Source organism: Myotis brandtii, unplaced genomic scaffold (assembly GCF_000412655.1).
Source record: "Myotis brandtii unplaced genomic scaffold, ASM41265v1 scaffold1770, whole genome shotgun sequence".
Taxonomy (NCBI): domain Eukaryota; kingdom Metazoa; phylum Chordata; class Mammalia; order Chiroptera; family Vespertilionidae; genus Myotis; species Myotis brandtii.
This window is the reverse complement of record NW_005356556.1, coordinates 93,052-108,770: the sequence shown is the minus strand read 5'-3', so window position 1 is coordinate 108,770 and position 15,719 is coordinate 93,052. Positions and strand designations below refer to the sequence as shown.

Below are 15,719 nucleotides of genomic sequence, written 5' to 3'. Positions count from 1 at the left end.
AGTTAATTACTTTTTTTGCAAAATAAAAATCAGAAGTATACCTATTTTTTGGGAGATATTAAAAAAAATACATTTTTTTAGTGTGCCACAGAATTTTAGTAGTTTATGTGCCATGAGAAGAAAAAGGTTGAAAATCACTGCTCTAAAAACAGGAGACACATCTCCACTATGTTTGGACTTAGTAGCATAGAGATGAGGCACTGGGGGTTCTCTCACTGGGGACTCAGGTTTCTGGGCTCCAGTACCTCCACTGGCCAATACCACATCCTACAGTCCCCACCTGCACCCTTGGGTTCCTGTTTGGGGCTGGAGTCTGCTCTGGTGTCTGCTCTGAGTCAACAGCTGTGGGTACTGATGTCGTCACTGCATACTCCTCACACAACCACACAGAGACCATCATCAGGCAGGAGGTGTGGGGGTGGGGATGCTTCATAGAAAGCCTTCTGGGATGAAGCTCTACAAAACCAGAGTGGGACTCAGGTCACAGAGCCCACCCACACTTCCTTCCTCTTCTGGGCGTGAAAACAGAGCACAGAGAAACACCAGCAGCTCCGACCTGAGCAGCCTTCCTGGGAAGATGCAGCCACCCCTGCTCGTGCTCCTGCTGGCCTTTTTCCTGCTCCCCTCGGCAGAGGCAGGTGAGTGACCATCCCCACCCTCACAGGCCCAACCCATCCACAGTGGGCACAGACCTCCTGGCCCTTCTGCACATCCCTGATCCAGCTCTCCACCAGGAATGCTCTGAACCTCAGCTCCCATCCCATCTCAGACCCACACACATGATGCTGGATGAGCTACAGGCAGAAATGACAGGACAGAAGCCTATTCTCAAGAAAAGCCAGGGGCACAATGCCCTCCTCAGGCCCTACCTGTGCCAGGTGGAGAGTGGAACTTCCTAGAAGTGCATGGCAGAGGCTGGGAAACTGCAGAGGGCAGAGCAGTCCTGGCTTCCATGCCTGTGATGAGACAGGTGCTGTCCTCAGGGTCTGCTTAGGAGAGAAGCCCAGAGCTCAGCAGACCCCACAGTTGGTGGGGTCACTGTCCCCAGAAGACTGCTGTTTCCTCTGCTCCATCTCAAGGCCCCTCAGTCCCTTTCTCCAGCTCTGCTTTTCTTCCCAGGCCTTTAGCAGGTCCTCTCCTTAAAGGATGAGCCAGTGAGGTTGGCAACCCCAGTCTCCTCTGCTTTCCAGAATCCCACAGCACTGGCCTTACCAACCCAACTCCAGAGGCCCATTGGGAGCCAACATTTCAGGCAGTCAACAAACACTGGCAACTCCCCACCTGTCAGGCCCTGGGACAGCTCTGCAACACCTAGATCCCTAAACCTAAATCTTGGACACTGCAAAGTGCACTGCCTGGACATCACAGCACCTCAGAGGCTTCAGAAGTTCACCCAACACCAAGCGAAGTCAGGAGAGGAATTTTTAGGAACCTCCAGATCTTCTCTATCACTAAGACTATATTCTCACCTGCAACTATGTGGCAGGCCAAATCACAGACCCAGCCTGTTACTCTTCCCTTTTCCAGAAGAGAAAGTTGAGTCCCCCACTCCCCCGACACCCTCCCAGATCTATGCCACCCTAGGCTCATCAAGCTGATGCCTGCCTGGTGCACGGGGTGGGGGAGCGGGGGGGCACACAAGCACAACAGAATTTTCCTTCAGGAGAGATCATCGGGGGACATGAAGCCAAGCCCCACTCCAGACCCTACATGGCCTACCTTCACATTGATGAGGAGGAGGAGGAGTCCATGTGTGGCGGTGTCCTTGTGCAAAAGAAATATGTTCTGACAGCTGCTCACTGCAATGGAAGGTGAGAGGCTGCAGCCAGGCTACACCTCCTGAGACCCCTACAGGGACCCTGTCCTCCATCCCAGGAGCTGCAGCCCAGGGCAGCTCCCCAGGCTCCTGGTAACTCAAGCCCGTGAGACCTCATCAGAGAGGCCTCTGAGATCATGACGGAGCAATGAGAGGCTGGGAAATAGGACAGGTAAGCTTTGGGCCCTGAGAGTCAGAAGTGACAGCGAGTAACACCGTGGAGAAGAGAAGTACCACAATGGCCAAATAAAGCAGCGGTGGACCATGAACACATGCATTACAGTCAAAATGGAAATGCAAGCAATTTCATGATATTTCCTAAAGGCAAGCGAGAGCTCCCACAAGCCCTACACTCCATGTCAGTGGGAACCAGAGTCACTCAGGCCCTGGACCCTGTGACCTGGATATCCCTAGTCTGTAGCCCTGATCTGCTCCAGCTGTCACTAGCCCTTCATGGCTCCTGGGACGTATCTCCTGTGACTCTACCTACCCCACCCCACACACACTCATCCACTCTGTTCTCTGTGCAGGTCAATCAGTGTCACCCTGGGGGCCCACAACATCAGAAAGCAGGAGAAGACCCAACAGGTCGTCCTGGTGAAAAGAGCCATCCCGCACCCAAAGTTTATTAAGAGGAAAGGCACCTATGACATCATGTTACTGCAGGTGAGGAAACCTCCTACTGCTCTTGCAGTTTGGGATCTCATTGTATCTCCTCTCACTGTGAACCATCCCGTCCTTTCCTCCCATGCTGGCCACCTGACCAGTCCTAGTGACTCAAGTGTCCCTCAGTGTCCAGGCTCAGAGACCACTGGCTGACCTGGGCTCCCCTGCCTCTTCCCCACCAGCTGGAGAGAAACATCAAGCAAACTGATGCTGTGAAGCCCCTCCCACTGCCCAGGAGCAAGAACACGTTGAGGCCAGGACAGAAGTGCACTGTGGCCGGCTGGGGGCGAGTCACACAGAGGGGCCCTGGCTCAGACACTCTGCAGGAGGTAGAGCTGACCCTGCAGGCGGATTTGAAGTGTAAAAGGCGCTTTAACCATTACAACAAGAACATTCAACTGTGTGTGGGGAACCCAAGAGAAAATAAGACAACCTTTCAGGTGATACTGAACATCTGCCTGGCTTGGTTCTGGGGAGAAGGGTGTTTGGGTAGAAAGTAGGACCTGGGGACCCAGGCAGGGGGTGGAATCCTTCACCCTCTAGGTTGTAATCTTTCTCCCCAGAAAGAAAAGAGGGGAGCCGCCAGAGCAGGGAGGAATAGAGTCTCCAAGAGCCTACAAGGCCCCTGGTCACTCCAAACACGGTGTGGATATCCCTAGTCTGTAGCCCTGCCCTGGGGAGGGGGATGTGTAACACTGTGGCCCAAGCTGGGGCAATGCAGTGAGATCACTATTCCCTGGGTGTGCAGAAGTTACACCTGGTGGCTCCTTAGAGCTGGTTAATGGTGTCAGCCGCACCTGCCTGCTCTCTGGTCCTTACACAGTAGCTGCAGCCACAGTCCTGCAGCACCTTCATAGCCAGAGGATCAGGGACCTGGGGGAGCAGAGGGAGCCACCACTGGGGGTGAAGTGAAGCAGTGACAATGTCCAGGCTGAGGGGACCACTGGGGACCTGCCTGCCTGCTTATCTCCCAAGTGAACACCATGCAAGGCAGCCATCTCCGAGAGGGGCTTGGGGTGGCAAGGAGGGCAGGGCCAGGAGAACTGGCTCAGTCCTTCCCTCTCTCTGTCCACAGGGGGACTCCGGGGGGCCTCTCCTGTGTAGAAATGGGATCCAGGGCATTGTCTCCTCTGGAAGCAAGTATGGGGACCCCCCAGTGGTCTACACCAAAGTCGCCAGTTTCCTTCCCTGGATAAGAGAGACCATGAAAAGCCTCCAACTGCAGGACCCAGACCATCTTCTCTGGAGCTATACAGGACCACACTGCGGGGAGGGAGGTGGTGCCAGCAACTGAATAAATGTCTCTTAGCTGATGGGAAGAGCTCTTCACCAAAGTCACCAGTTTCCTTCCCTGGATAAAGGAAACCATGAAAAGCCTCCAACTGCAGGACCCAGACCATCTTCTCTGGAGCTAATCCAGGATCACACTGCGGGGAGGGAGGGGGTGCCAGCAACCAAATAAATGACTCTTAGCTGACGGGAAGAGCTAGGTTTTTGTTTATTCTTTGTCCCTCGTGTGCTCAGAAGGCAATGGCACAATTCTGCTGTGTCCTGCTTCCCCCGCTTCCCCTTCCCCCATCACCTCCTCAAACCCATACTAAGCTGTTATCAGCTCCTTCTTGACCACACCTGCCCGCCCATCTGCCAGGGCAGAGAGGAGCACCATTAGGAAAAAATATGAAACTCTCAGGTCCTGGGCTCAGTGTGAAGGTCTTACTTCTTACTCTGTGTTACATGCTGAGAGGAAAGGACTAGCACGTGGGTGCTGGGCACCAAGCAGGCACAGCCTGGGCTGCAGCTCAGGAGGCCCCACCCCACAGGGGAGAGGAAGGCCTTCCTGAGCAGGACATTGTTCTCCAGCAACCAGGGGGTGGCAGGGTTGGGGTCTGGGGGCTGGTGAGGAGAGACAGGGGTGGAGGAGGGAGGGAAGTCCTGAGAAGCTCCTCATTCCCTTCTGGGCTGAATTTCTCTCCCTGCCCTTTTCTGAGCTCAGGGCCTAGCTTGGCCTCCAGACTCCTGGCTGCCCCTCTTTCTCATCCCTGCTGACCACTGAGCATCCTCAGAGTCCACCAACCCTGCGCCCCACAGACCACACTGGTCTGAGCTCCCACTTCTGCATATCCCTCCCACCGAGGACACCCAGAGTGCCCAGGTTCCAGCAGGGCCTGGTCACTGAGTTGCCACCCAGCTTATGCTCTGGCACAGGGTTATCAGGGGACCAGGACTGTGTTGACCCCATGCAGGGCCCTGGATGACAGGGCGGCAGGATGTCTGCAGAACACCTGGCCCCATCTCTCACTGGGCAGAGCCAGCTCCGCCCTCACATCCAGCCCAGTGTCCCCACCATGTGCTCAGAGTCCACTGACTCCTGGTCACTCAGGAGCCTTAGTCCCCTGCGGCCTGTTCCTCACTGCTGGCCTCAAGGCTCAGGTTGCGTGCTAGCCATCATGGGCTCTATCTGCCTTTTGAGTTAGAAAGGGCTGCTCTCTGCAGTAGGACTGGAAAGCAGTTTTTCTATCAATCAATGAACAAATGCTTATTGTACACCTACTAAGTGCCAGGTATTGGGAATGTACAGTGAAAATAATACAGGTTCTGACACCTGAACACAAGTGAAACTGACAGTGTTGACTTTTATCTGAATGGAATTTCCTCTCCCTCCTTCACATGAACCCACAGAGCCCAGATCCCACAGGAGTATTTGTGTTTTATTTTTATTGCTCATTACACTCTGCTTTAATTGTATCACTTGAGACTCTAGAACAGCAGCATATGGGCTTTGGAAAAGACTTTATTTCTTTTGTTTCTAGACGTGCAGCCCCCAAACTGTTCACTGGCTCATCCTCTTCACCTCGGGGAGAGGGCAGCAGGTGGGGAGCAGGCAGGGCAGCAGCCTCATTTCCATGAGCCATAAAAGTAGCAGATATAATTGGTGACAGCATGGATGGACCTAGAGGGTATTATGCTCAGAGAAATAAGTCAAACTGAAAAAGACCAATACCATATGATTTCACTTATATGTAGAATCTAAAGAACAAGTTAATGAGCAAACAAAATTGAAACAGACTCATAAATAAAAAGCACAGACTGATGGTTGCCAGAGGGGAAGGGGCTAGGGGGACCAGGCAAAAAAAAAGTGAAAAGATTAATAAGTACAAACTGGTAGTTAGAAAATAGTGACTAGGATGCAAAGTACAGCAAAGGGAATACAGTCAATAATATTGTCATAACTATGCATGGTGCCAGGTGGGTACTGGAAATATTGGGGGCAACACTTTGTACAGTATATAATTTATCTAATCACTATGCTGTACACCTGACAGTAATACAAAATAATATTGAAAGTGGACTGTAATTGTAAAATACAATTTAAAATACAGTAAAAGTAGCAGGCATGAATGTCACTGTGATACTGTTATAATTATCCCAGTTGTTAATTAATTGACAGGAACGAAGCAATGGGAAGGCCTGATAATATAGGCATGACATTTGTGCCAGAAACTGCAGTGTCACACTCTCCAGGTCTGTTCCCCACAGATCCTGGGGGAAGGGACTGGACAAAGAAAGAATAGAAGCATGGCCAGTAAAATCTAAATGAAGTAGAGAGGGTGATTACCTTCGAGTCACACCTGGGAGCGGGCCATTGCCCAGAATAGGCTTGGCCACTGCGAGGATCCAAAATCTGAGATACATAAATTTCTGAACAAAGGAGCCCTTGCCCCTTCTCTTGCCTTTGCTGCTGGCAGCTGTCTCATAGCTTGTGGGGCTCTCACACTCTGTACTGACCCACGTGGTCTACGGCCATGTGGACCCCACAATGGACTAATAGACTAGAATTAGTCTGATGCTGTGTGTATTCAACTACAACATGGAACTGAAATTTTGGACACTGGTTTTGCTCCTAGCTCTGCTGATACCCCAGCAGCACATTTTCCAGGGCTGCTTTAAGGGAAATGGGACTTTGGAAACTGATGGGTATAACTCCACGCAAATAAAGCTTTTTACCACATCTCATTCTCCTATGGGGGCCTCCGGAAATGCGTATTCCAGTGGTGCCCAAGGACCCCACTCCCACTAGCAATAGAGAAATTCCATCTGTACTATTCTCTGATAACAGTGCTTTTAAAAAAAATATATATATGTGTGTGTATATATATATATATATGTATATATATAAATTTTTAATGTATTTTATTGATTTTTGACAGAGAGGAAGGGGGAGAGATAGAGAGCTAGAAACATCGATGAGAGAGAAACATCGATCTGCTGCCTCCTACACACCCCCTACTGGGGATGTGCCTGCAACCAAGGTACCTGTCCTTGGCAGGAATCGAACCTGGGACCCTTCAGTCCGCAGGCCCACGCTCTATCCACTGAGCCAAACTGGTTAGGGCTTAAAATATATTTTTTATTGATTTCAGAGAGGAAGGGAGAGGGAGAGAGAGTGATAGAAACATCAATGATGAAAAAGAATTATTGATTGGCTATCTCCTGAATGCCCCTCACCTGGGACTGAGCCCGCAACCCGGGCATGTGTGCTTGACTGGAATCGAACCTGGGACCCTTCAGTCCATAGGCTGACACTCTATCCACTGAGCCAAACCAGCTAGGGCATAACAGTGTGTTTTTGATGACATGTGATGGTTTGGGAAAAACAAAAAACAATCCACTGGATTCACTTTAGGAAACGTACCACAATATTATTTGATATAGCAATTCATTGATGAGCAGTTTATTAAATTGCAAAACCAAATTCCATAGCTTTCGCTCCTGGCTCTCTTGTGGCAGAGGGCCTGCTCCCCTGCATGGCCCACATGGCCCACACTCAGTGAACTAATGGATTACAACCAGCCTGAAGCTCTGCAGGACTTACTCCACCATGGAATGGAAACTCTGGGCAGTGGCTTTGCTTCTAGCTCTACTGAATCCCCAGCTGCACCTTTTCCAGGTCCAGTTTAAAGGACATGGGACTTTTGCACCTGAGGGACATAACTCCATGCAAATAAAATTCACTCATTCTCCTGTAGAAGTCTTAGAAAATTCCTTTTCTAAAGCTATCATAAGAACCCTACCCCCAGCACCCAATTGGGAAAGGCATCCCCCACTTCCACCATTGGGCACCCCATTTTCACCCATTAACAATTGTACAGAATCAAATGGCAGGACAATCCTACAATGTATCTGCTAATGGCAGTTAGAATCTGCCTCTGAACACCATTCAATTGGACATGGTCCCTCTCATTACCAAAAGCTCCTGCCTGTGCACAATCCAATTCAAATTAGGGAGGCTCCCGTGGTCAGGAAAGTGGAGACTTGTAAAACTTATATTTTATATATCAAAATGTATTTATCAATCACTTCTTTTAAAGTTTTTGTATTTAGAGTCATTGCTAGAAAGGCTTTACCCCCTTCTAAGTTTATATAGAAATTCATCCATGTTTATTCATAGTGCATGTATGGTTTTTTTTTGTACTAGAGGCCCGAAGCATGAAATTCACGCAAGTGGCTTGGCCCTCGCAGCCCCAGCTTCATCCAGAATGTCCTCCGGATGGTTGTTCTGCTGTTCGGTCTAATTAGCATATTAGCTCTTTATTATATAGGATATGTAAGTGTCTTACCTATTTGCATTTCATTCTGGTGGTTTATATGAAATATGACTCCAACTTAATATCTTTTAAAAGCGACTTTGTCAACTCTGATTGGAAAATAAAACAAAGAAAAAATATTTTCTAGTTGTTCCAATATCATTTATTAGAAAGTCTATCTTTTTCCCAATGATTTGAAATGCCACCTTATGATAAATTACATATCTTTATGTACTTGGGAAAGTTTCTAGGTTTTCTATTCTGTTTAAAGGGCCTCTGTCTACTCATGAACCAGGAAGGAAGTTTTATATAATGTTTTTAATATCTGATAAGGCTTACCCTCTCCCTTACTGTCTTTTTTTATTTTGTCAAAATTTTCAGAGCTATTCTAGCATGTTTCTTTTCCACATATATTTTAGAAATTGTCTAGAACTTGTGTAACACTGGAAGAAAAATGATATTTTTATTGGAATCAAATTAAATACATATATTAGCTTGGTATAAAGATATCCGAAATGATATAGTCATCTGGACAGTGCTGGGAGAATATTTGGCTTCCTTGTATTCTTTCCCACTTCACAAAAGAGTAACTGTTGGGACAGTCAACCCTCTTCCATTCTCATACACATGGTTTGGACAGAGCAGACCCCAACCTCTCCAAAGGCTGTGGCCGAGGCTTATAGGGGTCCGTGGTTTCAGCTCCTCTCACTGACTCTACATGTACCTCAGCAGGGGGGCCGATTGTGCGCTGCTTTGACTCCCACCATGTATCTCCCATCCACAGGCTCTATTACATGACTGCAATGCTCTTTCCTTTTTAAATCTGGGTGAGGGCTTTTGATTGCCCCCACGGGGTAGACTAAGGTAGAAAGGATACCATATGGCTACAAAGCCTAGGGGGAAAAAAGAATACGTCTGCCAGGGTCGATTTGGAAGAGAGGCTCACTCTGCAAAAGCCACCATCATGCTGCAAAGAAGACTGAACAATCCCATGCAGAGACTACATGACAGACCCTCACAGAGGGGAACGGACATGCCCACAGACATCTGGCACCAACCACTGGGCAGGCTCCAGGCTTCAAGCCTCCTCTGCCATCAAGGGGAGCTGAGGGGAGATATCCACACTAAACCCAGTCCAAATGCAGATTCCTGAGCAAAATAAATGTTAGTTTGTTAGTTTTGTTAAGCCATCAGCTCTTTTGTCACTAGAACAAGCCCTCTTCGGCATCACTGCCACACCATTTGTCCATCCCTCCACCCACAGCCCTCACTATCATTACCTGATCACTGATGGCTTTGTCTCCTCCAGCAGAAGCAAGAAATCTCATCTCCAATACTGCTGACTCTCACAAAAAGGGGACCTCAGTAAACAATCACCCGAACTGTCAAGAGAGAACCAAGGAAAGGAGGGGTCCTTGTGTGTGTTATGAGATTCGGGTTCCTGGGGCTCGGGCACCTGCTACTGGTTGATGCAGCATCACGAACCGCCCTATCTATAGCCTGTGGTTCCTGTTTTCAGCTGGAATAGTCACCACTGAGTCAATGGCTGCCGGTGCTTATGTGGTTACTGAGAGAGCCGTGGGTGATAAAGGCCACAACACTGAAGAACCCTGGGCTCAGAAGACCAGGAGGAAGCACTGGCAGCTCTGACCTGGGCAGCTTCCTGAGGAGATGCAGCCACTTCTGCTCCTGCTGGCCTTTCTTCTGGCTCCCAAGGCGCAGGCAGGTGAGTGACTGACCCCGACCAGAAGCCCAATGCCCTGCGGCACTCACACAGCCCTGATCACATGCTACACTCAGACACATCCTGGCCCTGGTCCATCCCCAGGCACTTTCTCAACTCTAGATCCCACCTCCCTCAAAGACCAGCAAGACTAATGCTGAATTAAAACTCAACAGGAATAGGAGGGAAGAGGGCTGCTCCTGAGGAGGGCCCATGGGTGCTTTCCCGATCCCTTGCCATCTGGAAAGTGGGCTCTTTTTCAAAGACATTTGAAAGAAGGTTGGACACTTGAAACGAGAAATAATTCCACAGGAAATCGCAGCTTGGTGAAGGGACAGGCTTCCGTAATCGAAGCAAGGTCCACTAACGTTCTAACGCAATGTTTTAAAATCTATCCTCAATCTCCACCCCCTTCTCCAAGCTTTGTAAAGGAGCTGGGGATGCAGTTGATCCCAGAGTTGGTGGCATCCTGGTCCCCTGAGGCTGGTTTGATCTCAAGTTCTCTCTGGTAATTTTTTAGTCCCAATGTTCTGAATAGTACAACCCAGCAATGGCTCTGAGTTTGGGAAAAAGAAGGGAGAGAGGACCAAAGAGCATGGCAGGAAGGATTTTCCAGGCTCTACAAGCACTAAACTGCTTGTTCCAGATACAAATCCCATTGCCCACATGTACAGCTGCAACAAGAATGGAGGGATTAGGATTGCTCTTCTCTTTGTCAGAGGGAGTATCTCAGTTTTGTAGGTCAGGAATGTTGGGTAGCAAGCCAGGAATGTTGCCCAAGGAACCTGCAGGACGTCTTCTTGGTTATGGCTGATGACATCACTATCTACCATCCAAGTCCTCCCTGCCTGCCCCTGTCCAGCCCAATCTCCCCCTCTCCAGCCTCTGGCTCCATGGGCACAGCAGACAGAGTAGAATTTTTCTTGCAGTGAAAATCATCGGGGGTCATGAGGTCAAGCCTCACTCTCGTCCCTACATGGCATTTCTTCGGATCAGGATTTCAGACAGAAAAAGATGTGGGGGTTTCCTTGTGCGTGAGGACTTTGTGCTGACAGCAGCTCACTGCTGGGGAAGGTGAGGAGCGCAGCCTGGGCCCCACCCTTCTGCAGGAACCAGGCAGGGAACCCTCTTCTCAGAGGCTGCAGACCTAGGGGCACAGAGGAGCACTTCAGAGGGCAGGTCAGCTTTGGGGAGTGAGGGACAGGTCAATGCAAGTGGGACTGGAGGGACTGATCACAGGGGCTTAGGAAAGAGGCCAACGTTGTGCCCTGGAGACCAGGGTACAAATGTGAGAAATTCACAGTTTTGCTTAGAGAAAGGCAAGCTCAGGGTGTGACTGAGCACCCAAGAACCGCTCCAGGAAATGACACCTAGCCTGAGCTGCCAACAGCACAGGGCACAGGCATGCTCAGTGCCCAGCCCCAGCCCCTAGAATTCCTCCCCGCTCCAATCCTGCACTGCCTACAGCTGTCCTCTTTCCTTCCTGGCCTCTGGGCTGTATCTGCTGTGCCTCCACGTCCCTGGCTGTCTCTGTGCAGGTCCATCACAGTCATCCTGGGCGCCCACAACATCAGGAAGCACGAGAGGACCCAGCGGGTCATCCCGGTGAAAACAGCCATCCACCACCCAAACTATCACCCCAAAGTCAATGACATCATGTTGCTGCAGGTAGGGCTCATCGCTCCCCTGGCTCCTGCACACCTTAAGCCTGGGGTTTCTCATCTCCTGTGACCTCCTTCCTCCCAGTGTGACCCCTTTCCTTGTCCCAGGGCTATGACTGTCCTGGAGTCCCTGGGCCCTTGCTCAATGAGAACTCCTGTCCTCTGCCTTCAGCTGCAGAGGAAGGCCACCCTGACTGCCGCCGTGAGCCTCCTCAGGCTGCCCAGGAGGGGAGAGCAGGTGAAGCCAGGGATGGTGTGCAGAGTGGCCGGCTGGGGGCGACTCGACCTGAACACCAGCACAGCCACACTGCACGAGGTAGAGCTGGAAATCCAACGAGATGAGCAGTGCATCTCTTGCTACAGACGCCATTACAACAGAACCACAGAGATCTGTGTGGGGGACCCAGAAATGAATCAGTCTACTTTTAAGGTGAGATCCCCAGCATTGTACTGGCCCAGCCCTGGGCACACCCAAGCTTGCAAGCAACCTGGCGCAGTGGGAACTAGCCATATCCCTATGTCCAATCTCTGGTCCTGTCTCTCCGGGGAGCAGAGAGGCTGACCCACAGCCACTGCTGGGCAAAGGCTTCCTAGAGGGGGAAAAAGACCATCAGAGTCAAATGGAAAACCCCAGACCTAGGGAGGAGACAAGGCCTGCCCTGACCCTGATCTCCCATGCAGCTCCTAACAGGGACCACACACCCCAGGGCAACGAGGAGGGAAGGCCAGGGCAGGGGAAAGCCCAGCTCAGTGTTTCCTCTCTCTGCCCACAGGGCGACTCTGGGGGCCCCCTCGTGTGTGACCACATGGCCCAGGGCATTGTCGCCTTTGGGAAAAAAAATGGGAAACCACCTCGTGTTGAAACTAAGATTTCCAGCTTTCTGCCCTGGATAAAAAGAACAATGAGACGTTTCCAACTGCAGAGACCAGACTGAGGCACCAGGAACTGATCTATTCGTCTCCTCTGGGGCGCAAGCCAGAACTGCTCTGTGCAGAGGGGTTGATGGGAGGCTGCCAGTCACCTAATAAACTTGCATCTCTAGAGTGGAAGTCACTGATTCCTCCTATATTCACCAAAACATGTGTTAGTTACCTGCTGTGTGTGTGGCAACCATCTGTTCACATTTCCCATCTGTTAGCGATTCCCCTTCATGGACCGCACCTTCCATGTCTAGAATAAAATTTATGCTGCCTTGCTACGCAGCTCCTTCCCAATACTCCTCCCAGGGCCAACTCCCCTGCGAGGCCTAATGTCAGCTCCATCAAGAAAAGGAGACATCTGTTCCCAAAAAGTGACCCTCTTCTAGAGGACCCTCTTAACTCATCCACATTGCCCTCCTACTTCAAGCCACACTTACACCCTACCCCACGCAGCCCCAATGCCAATATGCAGCATAAAAGAAAGTACATCTAATACATGGGTAAAAACTCAAAGAGACAACTAAAGTAGGGAGACAAAGAAACAGCCCCCGAAATAAAGAAATGGAGGCATCACCATAAAAAGACCTAGATGAGATGAAGGCAAGCAGGTTATCAGCACAGTTATGTTATAAATATGCACAAGGAACTTGGTGAGAACTCTAAGAAACTTAATTGGAACTTCCAGGAATTTATTTCAAACTAGGAGGAACTTAATGAAGCCTAACATCAGCATGAAAAATGATATAGATATTATGAATAAGAACCAGGCAGAAATGAAGAATACTATATCTGACATCAAGAATATGCTGAAAGGGCCCAGCTGGTATGGCTCAGTGGTTAAGTGTCAACCTCTGAACCAGGACGTCTCTCACACAAGAATACAAAACACCTGGTCTCTTCCTCATCTTGAAAGTGACTGCAGGCCATGCCCAGGAGAGGAGCCAGGTGTGACTGATCTGAGCTGTGGCTGGATGACTGCACAGAAGCTCCCTGGCTGCCTTGGCTCCGCCCCAGCCTGAGCCGCCTGTGTCAAGCCCCACCTCCCCTGCTTCCCAGGTCCTCAGCTGCTCCACTCTCTCAGGCTGTGCCCTCTCCCCTCCCTGTGGCCTTGAATCCCATCAGACATCAGGCAAAAGCTAATTGGATTCCATCATTCATGCAGCCAACAAATGTTTATTAAGAACTTAGGAGGATGTATTAGGCACTACGACAAGAGGACTTTAGGAAATCTGACTCCATGAGCTCATGGGTAGGTTATTAGAAACAGCACCAACGGGTGTCAACACAGGCTCAGAGCATCAGGGAGACTCACTGAGTCCTGTTCCACCCCTTGGGGCTCCACCATCTGCAAGATAGGCCTTGTCTCCTCCATACGTGTGTCTGAGGAGGACTTGGTGAGCAAGCACTGTACCCTGTTCTTAGAGGAGGATTCTGAGGCCTGAGGTTCAGAGAAGGTTCCTGGGCTAAAGGAGGATCTAAGAGACCCTCCTTCCAATGTCTTTTGAGCACCTAGACCACCCACCTCAATTATCTCCTTCCTAAGCCTTCCCTCCTGAGCACAGACACTGCCAGTCACCCACCTTCAAGCCTTAATCTTCAGGGGAGATCATCGGGGGACATGAAGTCAAGCCCCACTCCCATTTCTACATGGCCTTCATTTAGATTCAAGATGAGAAGTAGACCACATGTGGTGTGTCCTTGTGTGAGTGAACTTGGTCCTGACAGCTGGTCACTCCTGGGACCACTACAGGGACCCTATCCTTTCCTCACAGGCTGCAGCCCAGGGCAGCTCCCCAGGCTCCTGGTAACTCAAGCCAATGAGAGCTCATCAGAGAATCCCTCTGAGATCATGACTGGGGCAATGAGAGGCTGGGAAATAGACAGGTAAGATTTGGGCTCAGAGGTGACAGCAAAGTGACATAGTTAAGAAGAGAGGGAGGGACCACACTGGGCAAATAAAGCAACAGTGAACCAGGGATGCATGCATTCGGATCAAAATGCAAACTCAAGCAATTTTGTGATATTTCCTAAGTGCATGAGAGTGAGCTCCCAGCTTCCTAACCTCAGTGTCGTTGAGAGGCTGAGACACTCAGCCGCTGTCTTCCTATGGCTTCCATTTCCCTGAGCCACAGCCTTCCCTCAGCTGTCACCTGCCTTCATGACTCCGGGGCTAATCTCCTATAACTCTCCCTCCCGCCCCACTCACCACTCTGCTCTCTGTGCAGGTCAATCAGTGTCTCCCTAGGGCCCACACCATCAAGGAGCAGGGGAAGACCCAGCAGGTCATCCTGGTGAAAAGAGCCATCCTCCACCCTCACTACAATCCTAAGAACTTCTCCAATGACATCATGTTACTACAGGGGACAAAAACTCCTGCTGCTCTTACTCTTATGAGTCCATATTGTTTCCCCTCCAACTGAATGAAGCACCTCCCTTCCTTCCTTTCCATCCTGGCCACCAAACCAGTCCCAGTGATTCAGATGTCCCTCGGTGTCCCGGACCAGAGGCCACTGTCTGTGAATCCTTTCAGCCTGCCCAGAGGCGAGGATGGGTGAGGCCAGGACAGAAGGGCACTGTGGCCAGCTGAAGGCCCATGGAGATGGCACTCTACCAACCACTCTGCAGGAGGTGGAAGTGACCATATACAGTGATGAGCAATGAATGTCATGCTTCCCCAGATACTACAGCAGGGTCACCAGATTTGGGAAGAACATCCAGAGAAGAGAAAGACTGGCTTAGGATCAGGTTTCCAGCATTTACCTTGACAGGTCCCAGGAGATGGAACTTGGGGAGTAGCCATCTCTTCACGCCTCATCCTGAGAGATTGGACAGCCCGGTCTTTGGTGTTTTCCCCTGGGTGGATCAGGGGTGGAGGTGAGGAAGGATCAGTCACCCCACAGCAGTGTTATCCCCAGAGTGTCCCGGGGTATTGGAGAGAAAGGCTTAGCGTGGGTCAAGCTGGAAAGAACAGTTGAAGTCAGGCTGGAGCCCGGGGACCAAAGGAGACAACAAGGCCGGCCCTGGCCCAGATCCCCTCACACACCACCTGCCCCTGGGCGGCCAGGAGGGCAGGACCCCGAGGAGTCCAGCTCAGTCTTTCCTCTTTCGGCTCACAGGGAGACTCCAGGGCCCCCTCACATGTAACAGTAGGCCCAGGGAATTTTCTCCTGTGGAGAAAAGAAACCTCCAGGAGTCTTCATGAACGTCTCATACTTCCTCCCCTGGATACAGAGAACAATGCAGAGCCTCTAACAGCAGGCGTGAGGCTGGCCTTCCTCTTGGCTTGACCATCCGTCTGGGGGCAGAGGCAAGAACCCCATGGGGCGGGCAGTGTGGAGTACAGGGCC

General features: G+C 50.6%; 2 protein-coding genes across 3 annotated transcripts; both read left to right on the top strand.

The window, feature by feature from the left end:
• Positions 1-577: 577 nt before the first annotated feature.
• LOC102254375 (granzyme H-like) lies at positions 578-3,776 on the top strand. The gene is made up of 6 exons (XM_014537354.1): positions 578-638; positions 724-878; positions 1,585-1,811; positions 2,347-2,482; positions 2,665-2,922; positions 3,558-3,776. Exons 1-6 carry the CDS (start codon positions 578-580, stop codon positions 3,774-3,776), a joined length of 1,056 nt encoding a protein of 351 aa, XP_014392840.1.
• A 5,924-nt stretch (positions 3,777-9,700) lies between these two features.
• Positions 9,701-12,452, top strand: LOC102254077 (granzyme B-like). Of its 2 annotated transcripts, XM_005863372.2 has the most exons (5): positions 9,701-9,793; positions 10,720-10,864; positions 11,329-11,458; positions 11,624-11,881; positions 12,225-12,452. In XM_005863372.2, the coding sequence occupies exons 1-5, from the start codon at positions 9,739-9,741 to the stop codon at positions 12,384-12,386; spliced, it is 750 nt and encodes a 249-aa protein (XP_005863434.1). In that variant the 5' UTR covers positions 9,701-9,738; the 3' UTR covers positions 12,387-12,452. The 2 variants fall into 2 exon arrangements, with proteins under 2 accessions (XP_005863434.1, XP_014392838.1); XM_014537352.1 differs by lacking the exon at positions 11,624-11,881.
• Positions 12,453-15,719: the final 3,267 nt, after the last annotated feature.

Coding starts and splice junctions, on each gene's coding strand:
- LOC102254375 (XM_014537354.1), top strand. CDS start 578: ATGCAGCCACCCCTGCTCGTGCTCCTGCTGGCCTTTTTCCTGCTCCCC. Junction 879..1,584: donor TCAGGCCCTACCTGTGCCAG/GTGGAGAGTGGA, acceptor ATGCCACCCTAG/GCTCATCAAGCTGATGCCTG. Junction 2,483..2,664: donor ATGACATCATGTTACTGCAG/GTGAGGAAACCT, acceptor CTTCCCCACCAG/CTGGAGAGAAACATCAAGCA.
- LOC102254077 (XM_005863372.2), top strand. CDS start 9,739: ATGCAGCCACTTCTGCTCCTGCTGGCCTTTCTTCTGGCTCCCAAGGCG. Junction 10,865..11,328: donor GCAGCTCACTGCTGGGGAAG/GTGAGGAGCGCA, acceptor GTCTCTGTGCAG/GTCCATCACAGTCATCCTGG. Junction 11,882..12,224: donor TGAATCAGTCTACTTTTAAG/GTGAGATCCCCA, acceptor CTCTGCCCACAG/GGCGACTCTGGGGGCCCCCT.